The sequence below is a fragment of the Dendronephthya gigantea genome, unplaced genomic scaffold (assembly GCF_004324835.1).
Source record: "Dendronephthya gigantea isolate DGI-Jeju-01 unplaced genomic scaffold, DenGig_1.0 000283F, whole genome shotgun sequence".
NCBI lineage: Eukaryota > Metazoa > Cnidaria > Anthozoa > Malacalcyonacea > Nephtheidae > Dendronephthya > Dendronephthya gigantea.
The window spans coordinates 98,242-112,314 of record NW_021163293.1 but is presented as its reverse complement, the minus strand read 5'-3'; the positions used below and the strand labels follow the sequence as shown (position 1 = coordinate 112,314).

At 36.1% G+C, this 14,073-nt stretch overlaps 1 protein-coding gene across 1 annotated transcript; it reads left to right on the top strand.

The window, feature by feature from the left end:
* Nucleotides 1–12,853: 12,853 nt before the first annotated feature.
* On the top strand, nt 12,854–13,659 carry LOC114541364 (lactadherin-like). The gene is made up of 2 exons (XM_028561303.1): nt 12,854–13,156; nt 13,516–13,659. The coding sequence occupies exons 1-2, from the start codon at nt 12,854–12,856 to the stop codon at nt 13,657–13,659; spliced, it is 447 nt and encodes a 148-aa protein (XP_028417104.1).
* The last annotated feature ends 414 nt before the right edge of the window (nt 13,660–14,073 follow it).

Below are 14,073 nucleotides of genomic sequence, written 5' to 3'. Positions count from 1 at the left end.
GCGAGTCAACTCGCTTAGCCGGGACAACTCCCCCATGTAATCAGCCCATAAGAGCTTATAATTATTAGCCTTCGCAAATGTAAATGGTTCGTGCAGTGTTTGATCGTATTCTTCAATCTGTTGTGTTATACTTATAAACAACGTTGACAAGCAAAATGACGGTTGCTCATGTTACATGTTATATATGCTCAATATTCTACTCTCCTTTTTTTTAAACTGGTTTAGGTTTCGCAATTCGTCACAGTACTCCTGCCAGCGTACGTTGTTTGGCTCCTGAACTCCCAGTTGTGATAAAATAGGGAACTTAAGCAAGTAAAGTTTTTCGATCCAACGGAAACGTGACTGTCGCAAAAAGCCTGGAAACTACAATGCCTTTCCCCCTGAATTTAAAAGCATTAATTGAAGCAAACTGCTGCGACGCGAGATTACTTCGTTCTGAAAACTTAGAGGGTTGTTCAATACTATTTGAAGAAGGTATTCCGACTGAAGAAGATTTTATTTTATTGCACCTAGCGTACGATTAAAAGGATCCAGACGGTTTCCAAACAGCGATTATTTGCAGCCTTATCTTTTATTGTACACTAGCGGTCAAAATGAACTGTTTAGATACAAATTCATACAAAAGAAGCAAATATAGGAGAGAGCTTCATAGGCATTTTTGTATAATTCTCTTATTCCAAACCACACTTCAATAATGTAATGCCACCTGCCACACTTCCAAGATATCGTCAAACAAAGACCCTATTGAAAATCTGTGGGACAATTTCAAGGGGATAGTGCAAGAATGGAATTCATTCATAAAGCGTCCATGATTTATGCGTTGCTGTAAGGACTGTCTATAGGATGAATTTCTTTTGACCGTGAAGATTACCACCTTAACAGAAAGTATGCCACGCCGGTGTAAGACCGTCATCAATAATAAGGCCAAAGGAGAGTCAACAAAATATTAATATTTCATATAGCTTATAGCGTGTAATCTAGTCTATATTTACTCGTATATATTGTTAAAGGGACAGTTACGTTCATTTGAGAGCATTTTAACTTGTTTTGAGCAGTTCTTTTTGACCGCCAGTGTAGTAAGAAATAATGTTGCATTCAGTTATTGTATAGAGGTCAGCTGAAAAAAAAGTGAGCGTGCTGGGGTGCTTGGGGTGTTTTTGTCAAACGAAGCGCCTGGCAGAAAATAATTTCAACATGTAAACAATCAAATGAATTATATAATAAAATACAATGCAATACAATTATATACTATAATTACTTGAATTATTCAGGTTTTTAGAGATACACCGGTTTTAAAATTGTAAATTATATCCGATAAGTATCACGACGTATGGAATCAATTCACTTCAAGTAAAAAACAGCTATTTCACATATGAAAACACATATGATAACAATATTATCAACAAATATTCGGTTGTGCCATGGCCTTCCCCATAGCTGCCTGTGACCATAGAGAATATAAACATGGAACACATTGAAGACCAGGTCATTCATACATCAGCAGCGCACTCTCCTATATGGTGGTTCCGCTTTGTAGACGATAGCCACACAGGATTACACAAAGATACTGTTTTCTTAGATATTCCTAAAGCATTTGATTCCCTAGATCATAAGATATTATTACAAAAAATGAAAACACAATTTAGGTTTACAAATATTGAACATGGCTGGTTTGAGTCATACCTGACTGATAGAATACAGGCTTGAAATATTAATGGAAATTTTTCTGCTGCCATTTATCGATCATAATCAGTTCAAATCATTAGGACAGCTCAAAACGAAAGCTCATAGGCGCACCTCCAGAGCGAGCAGAATTTTTGCTTCAATGGAAACTAGAGAATTGGTCAATAAGATTGATGAGAAACGCCCATAACCAACCTCCTGAACGAGCAGGCCAAGCCTTCAGAACGAGCAGAATTTTTGTCTTATTATATCTATTAATTGCATATACTAGTGGACTACGTCTGAATCTTTCAGTTTTACATGAGAAATTGTAGAGTTTCTTTGGGTTTGTTCGAGTTTCCTTGCCTCTCGTCTCCGAATATATTTTAGCGAGCAATATATGAAGCTTATAGTACGGTAGTGACATATTTTTAATAAGGTCAATGCACGTATCATTCCTGCGCTCTTGCAGCGTTTTCAAATTGCATTCTTGTAATACTTGATCGTATCCATATTCTGGGAGGATTCATCAATCATGGCACGTTTCTGCACTCCTTCAATGTCATAACGCTGTGCTTGTGTCAAGTTCCCTTGCCATACTGGTGCACCGTATTCCAGAGTTGATCTAATAACGGCGCCGTAGAAGGCTTTGAGATCCTTCTTTGGTGCACCATAACTCTTGAGGGTCTTTAATAAATTTTAACGTTTAGCTGCTTCCAGAATAATTTATTCTGTATTCGATTCCCATTTTAAGTCATCGTCCACCCAGAGGTCCAGCAACTTGAACGATTTAATTCTTGCCATTGGCTGATCATCAATACGCAGTCTTGCGTTTCCTAAAATCTATAATCATTCCTTGCACTTCTTGGCATTCATTTCCATTTGTTCATTCTCCGGAAACTGAACTACGTTATCTACATCATTTTGACTATTTCCAACAGGACTTTCAGATGAATGATTAGAGATATCTATTACCTCTGATATGGTAGTATCATCCATAAATATGACCACATCTTCATCTGAACAAAGGTTTTGGCCATCATTTTTCGCATGCAACGACTGGGAAGGTTATTGATCTTTATAGTAAATGCTATAGGACCAAGTTTATTTCCTTGCGGGATCCCTCCTCTTTTTCTCTTTACTTCAGACTGCTCATTTCCAACCGTTCACATTTGTGATCTTCCTTGTAAGTATGAAGCAAACCACTTTAACAATGCAGGCGGAAGCCAATATCTTTAAAATTGTGCATTAGTTTGTTGTGATCAATTAGGTCGTAAGCTGTGCGGAAGTTCAAGAAGGTGATTCACCCAACCTTCCGTGCATTTTCAATACTCATATGCCGATTATGTGCCAGGTAAATGAATGCTAGGACAGCAGATGATGCTGCAAGATCACCGTATGGTGGGTCACTTATTTTTCTCTGAACATCGATCTTTCAGAATCCACTTTACTGCATTGGACTCTTGCACTTTATAAATTATACGGGAGGGGGGAATTGGTCTTAGATCCTCCACTCTGGATTATGGAACGACCTTGGACTACACACGTTTGAAATTTTCCAAATTCCTGGGAACTTCATAGAATTAAATGAATGATTGAAGATGTTTGTAATGGTATGGCAAAAACTTTGGCAAATAACTTACAAGTTATCAGGATCGAACGGGCTGCTTGCTTTATTGTCCTCAATCGCTCCTAATTTCCTATCAACACTCTCAACAGATATTCGTGGCAGATGCCCTTCTATATATTCTACTTGTCAGCCACTGATCTAAGACGTCAGGGTACATTTTGGTCAAGTCCGTAAAAATGTATTGATATACTAAGCCGTTGAATTTTTGTATTATTAATAAAAGTATGTTGTTGTTAAATTGATCACAATACAAATTTAATAAACACATTACTCAATTCATGGTAGGTTCGTTTGTACGATTATTATTATGCACTCGTTGTGAACGGGGTCGCAAACCAACTTGTTCGCTTTTCGATCTTTCACAACTCGTGCTTAAAAATCGTATATCCGCACTCGCCAACCATGAAGTAATCTTTATTTATAACCTATAAATTTCCGAAGTTGCTCAGTTTCAAAAATGAGTTTTCAGCGGTGAAAGAAGTTTATTGCAAACTTTGTAACAATAAGCAATACACTCAACCCCGAAAAATAGGAATATGAGTTAAAATTATTGCCTTTTTAAGCATTGTTGCATTGCTTGAATTATTGCGTTTAGTTGCTAGTAATAAATGCTTCGTAAAAATGCAGCAATGAAGAAGCTTATGAAGAAAGTTTATTCCAGTACGGCGTATTTGACCATGCGGCGTTTACTTGATGGCGGCGTGTACGCGAGAGTTGCGTTTATGTGTATAATAATTTACGTCAGTACGTGTTTGTCTTACCGAACTTCTTGGAGTCATTAATAGTGAGTTTACGATTCACGACGCGGCCGGAAAAGACACGTTAAGGCCGGCGCACACTATAGAGCTATGTGCTTAGCAAAAAGTCATTTGTGGCCATTGGCGTAAGCCGATTGCTCTCGTGTGCGGGCGACTTTTCCGGCGACTTTGGTCATTCGTGTCACGGCAAATGTCTAGCTGGTTTGATAATTTCTGCCTCGCGTGCCGAAATCTTTCCGTGCATGTGCGGCAAACTGAAAGCTGGTCGGCGTTAGATCATATCGAACTAACGTACATGACGTCATAAAATTTTCAATAAACCTAACCCTAACCGTAATTAAGGTAAAGCCAGAGATACTATTACATAAGTATACTAGAAATACATGCATGCAGCAACCCCTCGCTATTTCAAACCAAGTACACAATTTCCTGAGTTAACCTGACCTAAACTTATATTATGAAATGACACAAAACTCAAATCAGTCTTATTATATTTTACCGAGTATATTATAGCTAATGTTTCCATCATTCAATACAAAAATAATCATAAAGCTAGTGTAAGTAAACATTGCCCGTTCAATTTTGCTGCATTATACCATGCCAGCAATTAAGTAACGGTTTAAAATCGACGTTTCAAATGATTAAAACAGTACAAAACCTACACAGACAAAGAAAAAACTTCAAATGTTATTTTATTCTGTAATTGCAGTCGACGCCGGCGGCTAAAAGTTTTATACTTTATAAATATAGTGTGTATTTTTGATACCAAAATTCAAATTACACTTTCAAAAACACTTTTTGAAGTTAAAACAAAGGTGTAATAGCCTTTCACAGGTTTATTCGTTTGCATAAAAAGCTGAAAATTTAACAAATAAACGGCATACAAAGCTGAAAAGTATACAAATACGGCTCATTCTTATCGCGAAACAAATACGAAATAAACAAAGTAAACACGTACCCTTTGTCTTTGAAAACATTTATAAGATTGCAGATTATGAATTATTCCTCTTACACGGCTTTGTCTTGACCGAATCCAGGTTCATCTTTGCTAACTGTCATGCTTCATATATCTTGTTTCTTCTCGTTTTACTTTCTTTGTACAAAGTTTATGAAACGCTTTTACAAAAATGTTTACGAAATGACAGTTAATACAAATTGCTGACGTTCTCATTGAAATACAAACTTTCTGTCTTAGCCAATCAAAACGTTCGTTGATTACCAGACGTTACTCGCGCATGCGCTTAACTTACAAAACCACCCAACGTCGACCGTCTATGACAAAGAATTTGGACAACTTTGGATTCGCCTATGTTCTACCGGGTTCCGGGTATGATTCCTAATCTCCGAGCGGAATTAGTACCCTCGCAGGCGCTCCGCGCCCGCTCGGGGATGATCACTGCTATACTGGGTATGAGGGTAACAGACATTTATACTTTCGTGTACATTTATTAATGTATAAATGTATCATCATTCATCGCCATTTTTATTTTATCATTTGTATGAACCAGCTCTAGAAAGACTTCATGTAAGACTTCTGTTATAATACTTCCGTTATTGCAAAATTTATGACGTCATGTACGTTAGTTCGATATGATTTAACGCCGTCCCTGAAAGCTGTCTGCTTATGGATTGTCTTAACAGCGCATGCGTAATATACGAAAGTAAACATCCAAGATGGCGTACAGATTGCAAAAACAAAATTATGGATGAAAGTAAAGACGAAGAGGTGTTGTTATTTTCGTTGCTGTTGCGTCGGACTGGACTAAACACCGTTATTGAAATGCTATAAATTATATTACCTGTTTGAAAAAGCTTAGTAGCTATTTCTGCAATAGCGCATTCCCGTTTCTCTCTATTTCTAAAATCTGTAGAATTCACATCGTATAAACGCCTGTATTCTGGCCAAAGATCAACCAGTTTGTCTTCCAATATGGCCTCAGCCACCAATTCGTTTTGCTTTGTTTGAACCGCTATCTTGGGTGTTTACATTCGTATATTACGCACGCGCTGTTAAAACAATCCATAAGGAGATGGCTTTCAGTTTGCCGCACACGGAAAGATTTCGGCACGCAAGGCAGAAATTCTGCTAGATATTGCTAGATATTTGCCGTAAGTGGCACGAATGACCAAAGTCGCCGGAAAAGTCGCCCTATACTAATGCATATTGGAAACACAATGGGATAAACAAATTGATTTGTACGAAATTTAAGGATTGAAAAAAATATTTTTAAAGTAATAAATTGATCAAACAGAAAAAAGGTATAATAACTTATTTCAAGTTTTGAATGAAAAGATATTCGATATTTATTTGAAGTTCGTAGCGTAGTGATCTAAACGTAAAATCAACAAAATTCTGTCGTAGAACAATAGAGTCGCGTCGCAATCACACAAGACGCGTTGGCCGCGCTTGTCACCAAGTCTTTCTAACGCGTCTTCCTACGTCATGAATCCCAAACCCTGTATTGTTAACAAAAGTTAGGTTGCTTGATGTAAACTTTAGCGCGCTCTATCATCTGTGGACAGGAAATTGGGAATTGAATTCGAACGTATGTTTGAAAACGTTTGGTATTTTTAATTTTTTGTACTTACAAATGAACAAGCGTCCATAGGGAAACGCGCAGCTGAAATGCTGCCAAGCTTATGTAATTAAAATTGACTGTGAGATCTCATCAATTAAAAATATAAAAACAAAACACTTTAATATGTACAGGCTTTGGCGAGATGATTAATTGCCGAAAAGATTTACATGATCTTATTGAAACTTTCTTTTTCACTTTCTTTTTTTATATGAACTTTCTTATTGCAGCACTAAAATATGGATGCATTAAATTGTCAGAATGTTTCATACAACGTTTGTTGCTATCTTGCAACCTATGTTTGTATTTAGTCGAGAAAATATGCTATTTAATCTCAATTTTTACTCAATAAACCTAGTGTTGTCTAGCTTAATTTACTTCTTGCAATAGTGAATTAATTTATAAATACTACATTTTAAGTTGATAAAAGCGCACCGCTTTGATAAATTGAGGCAAATGTGTTTTATTATTACGCTTTTCCCTTAACAGCATATGTGTATCCTTGAGACGTCATTAAGTTCTCGTCAATGTATTAATGTCACTGTATGCAGCAGTAGCATCGATCATTGGAGCGGCCTTAAACATATATTCTCCATGATTAATTTATATTGAAATCAATTGTCTTCACAGTAAGTCAACATGAATAAATGAATATGCAATTGTCAATAAAGTTGAATTTCAATCTCGAATTCATTACATGTAATACACAAGCCATGGGCACGCAATTGTTTTTTTTTATTTTCTTCCTAATCCTCAGAAAAAGCAACGAAAATAATGGTGTGAACTTTTGCTTCAGAGAGGAGAGGCAAGGTATTGTATGTTGTAACAGGGCAAAGCGACCATTTATGGACTATGGGATGAAATAATAGAATACTTTACAAGACGTAAACGCGGAAATAAGTGATTGATTTTTTAATAAAGATCACCAGAACTGAATAGAAAAATGCCTGGCATTGCCAAAAGGCCCTTCGTCAGGGATAAGTGTTTGTATTAATTTTGAAGTCGCTAACATCGGTTTGTTAAGACGGTTAACATCGGGAGCCAGTTGTATCCAGCCCGTTTAGCTTAAAGAAGGTGTATCGTTTTACTCAAGAGGGAAACGAAATGTTTTCAACCGTAACTTAAAACAACGATACTGTTTACAACTATATAATATAATAATTCAGTACATAATATTCGAGGTGACTCTCTAAAGAGATATGAGAAAATACTATTTAAATTTGACTTATCCACCGTTTAAGCTAAACGGGCTTGATACAACCCTGGCCCCATGCAGTTGTTTCAATTATCAATTATAGTGAAACTATAATTATCATCAACTACGAAATCTATAATTTTTATCGAATACCTTTCTTTTTGATGAAAGGATTAAAAGATCAAAATTGTACGTTATTCGATCAAGACAGAACCGTAAAGTTTTAAATAAGCAACGCGTTTCTTCGAATGCAGTAAAGCCCAGAAATAACCTAGAAGCCGGAGACTACCACAAGGAAAAACATGCGATTGCGCGGTCACCGTTTGCTTCCGAACGGAATGTTAGGTAGCTTTAGCAGTGACTACGAGTATATAGAGGACTACGACATAGTTAATGATAATTATACAGTTATGGAACTTGCGGTTTGCCTCCCCTGTCTACGCCATTCCATGCGCCACGCAAACTGCTTCGGCAAGTATATTTCGACTCGAAGGTAAGAGAAACTGACGGTGTTAGAGAGACGAAAAAATGTTTGCTCTGTGAATCTCCATTATTGCGCCTACATTTTAAAATGTGCGTTAGGTTAAAAAGTAAGAAAGACAAGCGCGACTGATCGATTTTCTCTATAAATATAAATAGCAGGTTATATATCACGTTTATTTGCTAACATCGTCGCCGATTTAATCTGAGTGGATTAAAAAACAAGCATGACCGATGTGTTATTTCTGCAATCCTTCAAAATTACACGGAAAATTTTCTTTCAAAACAATTTATTTTTCAGTAAATCTAGCAAAAATAAATCTAGCATGTTTTTTATTCGAATCTTGAACTTGATTCCAAAAGATCTACAATAAACAAATGCATGTTTTAGTTATATACCTACAATTTTTAATCAAAACGTGGCAACGGCGGAGGATAAATAAAATTTTACAAAAAAAGAAGAACAAAAGATCCTCGGTTTTAAAATCGCATTTTTTCTGCTAAAAGATGGAATTTTCCTTACTCAAAAGTGCAAAAACACTTACCAGAGCCTCTGTGTAGTTCCTCTGTTACTATACTGAGTTGCTGAGTACAAGGTTCGCAATAGACCTTTTCGGCAATTACGTCACAACATAATCGTTTTAAATTTAGAACCAACTTAAATGAGATGGATTTCAAATTTTACTCTTACAAGCCATGTGCGAAAATTGCAAAACATCCTTCGATAAGCAGTGCACGAAAAATAATTTTCATTTTAACTAATAAGTATGGAAATAAGCCATAACGCGGGAACGAGACTCGCATCTTGTCCCCTCAGCCTCGTTCCCGTGTTATTGCATATTTCCACATTTATTGGTCAAAATAAAAAAAAATCATATATGTGTTGAAAAAGGATGTTTTGCATCTTCGCACGTGGCTCGGGGGAGTAAACCTTGAAATCCAATTTAATATTATATTAAAATATTAAAGAATAGCTATATCATAAGATAGTCAATAAAAAGTTAAATTGATGAAACAACTGGACTGCTCCTAAACCGTTCAGTGTTACAATAATAATTACAATACAATTCACTATTCCGCCGCGTGATTCTCTGCCTTGCCTGGGAGATCTAGAGTTGTTTGGGAGAAGATGATTCGACTTGTGTTGAGGGTTAGACATGTTATGTATGAGATCATTGCACTTCACAATTCGACGTTCTTGAAGTGATTGCATCCAGCTTTCGACAATACACTTTCATAATCTTGATTGTCAGAGAAATACTCTTTTTCGTACCTTTTTGATTCTTTCACTCTATCATTAGATTCCATGCCATAACTACTTGTGCCCGATATTCAAGTATGTAGCGGATCGCAGGAATATTAAATCTTTTCACGTCGTTAATGTCTGCACTGTAAATGCTTTTCAACATTATAGTCAGTATTTGTATCCTATGCACTTAAAGATTGTCATCTATCATCCATAAACCAAGTAATTTAAACGAAGAGACCCTTTCCAAGATTGTATAATTGTATATGAGGAGAGGAATTAATGTACAATTCTTACGAAAGTCTAACTTTCCATTTCTTAAGATCTAATTTTTTGTGTTGCGTCAATTAATTTCCCAAACATTTTCTGGTGTACTTCCGATTTATAATCCTGAGATATGGGCACTGACTTTTGAAAGTGTTGTATCGTCCATAAATAGAGTAAGGTCTGTATGCTTCAAAGAACATTTCAAATTATAGCTACCAAAAATATTTGGGGCTAAATCGGAAAAACGACGATAAGCTCACGTTCGTAAGAATAATAATTATAATCATCATAACAATTATATATTAATAATTATAACAACAATTATATTAACAATTATCTTTCTCTATATAATCATGTAAAAAATTTGTCTATTGCTTGTTTGCGTGTTTCAATTTTCCCCAAAAATGCAACTATTATTGTGACTTTCATTGTAACCAATATTTTAACACTTAGGCTACCGTCTCAATGTGACATTACTAGACCGCCTTAGTTCTCCGTCTGGGCCTGAATGCGTTCATCATTGCTTGAATCACAAGTGCTGTCGTTCTGTAAACTATCAAAAAGCTGCAGCCTGCCGCAACAACGACGAGACCAGAAACTGTGAACTACTACACCTTCTGGCAACAGAAAATCCCGAGTATCTTGAAAGAAACGAAAGCTATGACTATTTTATCCTGCTTGAACCAGTTCGTGTATGTCATTCACGTTTGTTTCAATACGCGCGATAATAATCAATTATTGGACTAGGTCGAGCAAAATATCGTGATTTGAACCTCTTCCTTCGACATCGGCAAATAATTGGATCTGCTCGCCACCGACAAATCACGAATTTTTGCAAGAACTGAGTTCAATAATTGTTTTATTATTACTTTTCTCATTTTTTTTTTGGTATTTTCCGCGTTTCTTTCTTCGAGAAAGCACTACAACTCATTTTCCAAAAGTTCCCCAAAGCGAGTAGGTATTATTGCTTACAAAATTGAAGCACGTTAACTGCAGGTAAATTAACTAATCAAATTTGAGAATACAATAAAGGAATGATAAATTTGAGTAATGGAACAATGTGTAAATATGCTTCAACAATATGCTTGAAATAAAAATGATTTTCAATCATTTTTTAATGCCGGAATATTCAGTTTAAGGGGACAAAATTCATCTCATTTTTTTATTCTGTGCTCTAAATGTCGCATGTATAGTAATTCATAGTAGAGTTCACCAAGCCTTTAGCTTTCAATACCACTTGTGCCAGGATGGTTTCAAAATGTTAACAATAGTTACTAAGTAATTATACTAAGACTTCCTGTCTCGACGCTTAAATTTTTCTTCCAAGCCTAGGACTTGTGCCTGCCCTAATTGTGAGGATGATTTGTGTTTAAAAGAAAACTGTTCCTGTACAAGAAGTCATGATGGTAAAAGATCGTGTACTGATACAGGTATAATTTAATTTTAATAAAATACAATTAAAATAATTAAAAATTTGCACCCAGGCATTATTGTACAGCTTTTATCAGTTAAGGTATAGACCATTATCGCATTATGTGCCAATATAACCAAGGAGCAGCGTGGCAGCGTCTTCAAACAACTTAGCTTTAAAATATTCCGTGTAATAACTTCCTAAACTAGACAAAACACTTCTCGACGTTTCGACCTGAGGGCCTTCGTCGGGGGAGTTAGATGAGAGTTATTATTGGACAAGGCACATTGTGCATTTTAGTTTAGATTATAACTGTGGAACGTGAGCTAGCGTGCAGAATTACACTCTATAGTATTCATACACTAAATACTTCCATCTATCTAGCAGAAGCTAAGCATTGAATGAAACATATGCAAGGATTTTTTAAGTTAAATATCCGTAAAAAAATTCGTGTTTCTTTTACAGAATTACGTATTACAACGTTCTTTGCCAGAATAAAATCATAATTATCGGGCAATAATGATTTATAATAATTATCTTCCCCACACAATTCTAACGAGGGATGTGGATTGTGTTGGGAGGTTGCGTTGGGGGGGGGGGCTGCTACTCCTCGCGTAATTAATATTTGTGTTTAATTTAATATTTTTGCTCAACTTGTTATTAGTTGCGATAATTTAACATACCATCCCAGTCGTCTGTTGATAAATCCAGAGAAAAAATAAAACAGATTCTTTACTTATGATGTTCAATGTCCCATCTGATTCTACATCGCAATTGGTTATGTTCGCTAAGTAGTCACATGAGATATGCGCGCGAAACCTGCCCAAATGCCGTCTGAGAAATTCTCTGCTGTTATAGCAGAGGCCGGCACAAACACTGAAAATAATTTAATTTGGTGGCTTTACTTAATGATGATGTCCCTTGTGAAGAGACAAAAGTAAACATTACAACAGTTCTAACTTCTTCCTTGGCGGATTAATAATAAACCCGTGTGTTATACCAAGTTACTCAAAGATACTTTTGAATTCACGACTCTATGTTGTTCTTGTCAAATATAAGATAACTATTATTCATTGGTACATTCTGTTGTTTTTCTTTACTTCTATTTCCTCAGTATCATGACGCTTTAATGTTTCATATGACTCCTTATCGAACAAAACCAATCACGTTGGGGAATTGAAAGTTAAACGAGACTTACCTTTCATGATATTTGACGTTGATTATACGACTGTTGGTTTTGGAGCTAAGGAGTCACTGCCCACCTTAGATTCCAGAGTTGTATTCTGTGTATGTTGTTCCTTCCCTCCTTAAGAATATTGCCATGATTCTCCAGCTTTGAACTTTGATCTGGGCAGGCTTTCCGCGCATATCTCATGTTACTCCATAGCTCCATAACAAACACTCGTAGAATCATCGTCAAACATCAACTTACAGGTAAGTCTCGTTTAATTTTCAATTATGTACGCTTCTAAAACCCATAACAGTTTACTGGATGTATGAACAAAAAGCGAAATTTAAATTACCTTTAGCTTAGACATTGAACCAAGTTTTAGGGACATGAGTATTTTTGGCTATTTTGTAACCCCAAACATAAAAGAGAGTAATTTTTCTTAGTTCCATGCACCAACATGAACCCATTGGGGATAGAAAATGGCACAATACCTGATTCGGCAATCACAGCATCCTCAGTTTATAACAGTATCCATCCACCCTTCTCTGGGAGATTGAATAAAGCAAATTCTCCTTGTTCTTGGGGGCCATCTAGAAGAGAAGGCTCGTGGCTTCAAATTGATTTAGGAAAATTGACAACTGTGTCAGCAATTGCAACTCAGGGATCATGCTATGGTGCAGCGTGGGCGAAGTCCTACTCGGTTACATACAGCAATGATGGCAAAGATTGGACTGCTTATAGAGAGTCAGAAGGGACAAAGGTATTCAAACGCACGAAGCATTATAATTATTTGAATCGATTGATTGTAATATCAAGAAGGGCAACGTTTGCGAGACTTTTAAAATTATTTTTCTGTCCAATTTAAATTTTTTATGGGAGAAACGCGCAAGAGGATATGAATTAGGATGGAATATGACAATAGAAAGCATGCAAATTTACTTGCACGTTGCACATGTTAATGCAAGCACCATTAAATCGGGGTTTATATAAATTTTATTTATTTGTTTGTTCAATTAATTTATATTATGAATTTAAAAAACATTAGAGATAAATTAAAGCCGTAATTTTATTTTCAAAATTTCAAGGTAACTAAACTATTCTTTTTATTTATCTTTGTAGATTTTTGAAAGCAACAGAGACCGAAATTCGATTGTTATCCACACATTTAAAATCCATATCAATGCTCGATACATTCGCGTGTTGCCAAAAACATGGCACGTCGTTCCTGTGATCAGACTCGAGTTGTACGGTTGTCCGCACTAAGTTCGTGTAGTGTGTTTGTTGAATTTTTGCAGCATAGAGAGTGCCTATTTAAGCGTAGAGGATTATACTAATTCCGCTTGGAGATTTTATTTTCACCCGCTTTACTAAAATATGACATGACATAATCATGCAGAAATGTATGTTTGAGCTGGAAGTGCACGGAACAAAATTTTACAAACAAATTTACACCCAGAAAATAAGTTAGCGTATGCATTTTTAATATAGCAGAATTTACAGCATTAATAGAAAAACAAATACGCTTCCGCTCGAGCATAAAATATAGGATTCCGGACAGTGGCCAGATATCGTAAAATTCCGCCCCCTGCTACAGCAAATCAGTTTGCAGGAAAGGCGAGGACACCGCCCGCTGCTAATTGGTAAAAAATAAAAGCCCAAATCCTATGTCATGGACCT

Excerpts from the sequence above, each read along its gene's own strand:
- LOC114541364 (XM_028561303.1), top strand. The coding sequence starts at position 12,854 with ATGAACCCATTGGGGATAGAAAATGGCACAATACCTGATTCGGCAATC. Across the intron at positions 13,157-13,515 it reads GAGAGTCAGAAGGGACAAAG|ATTTTTGAAAGCAACAGAGA; the intron begins GTATTCAAACGC and ends TTATCTTTGTAG.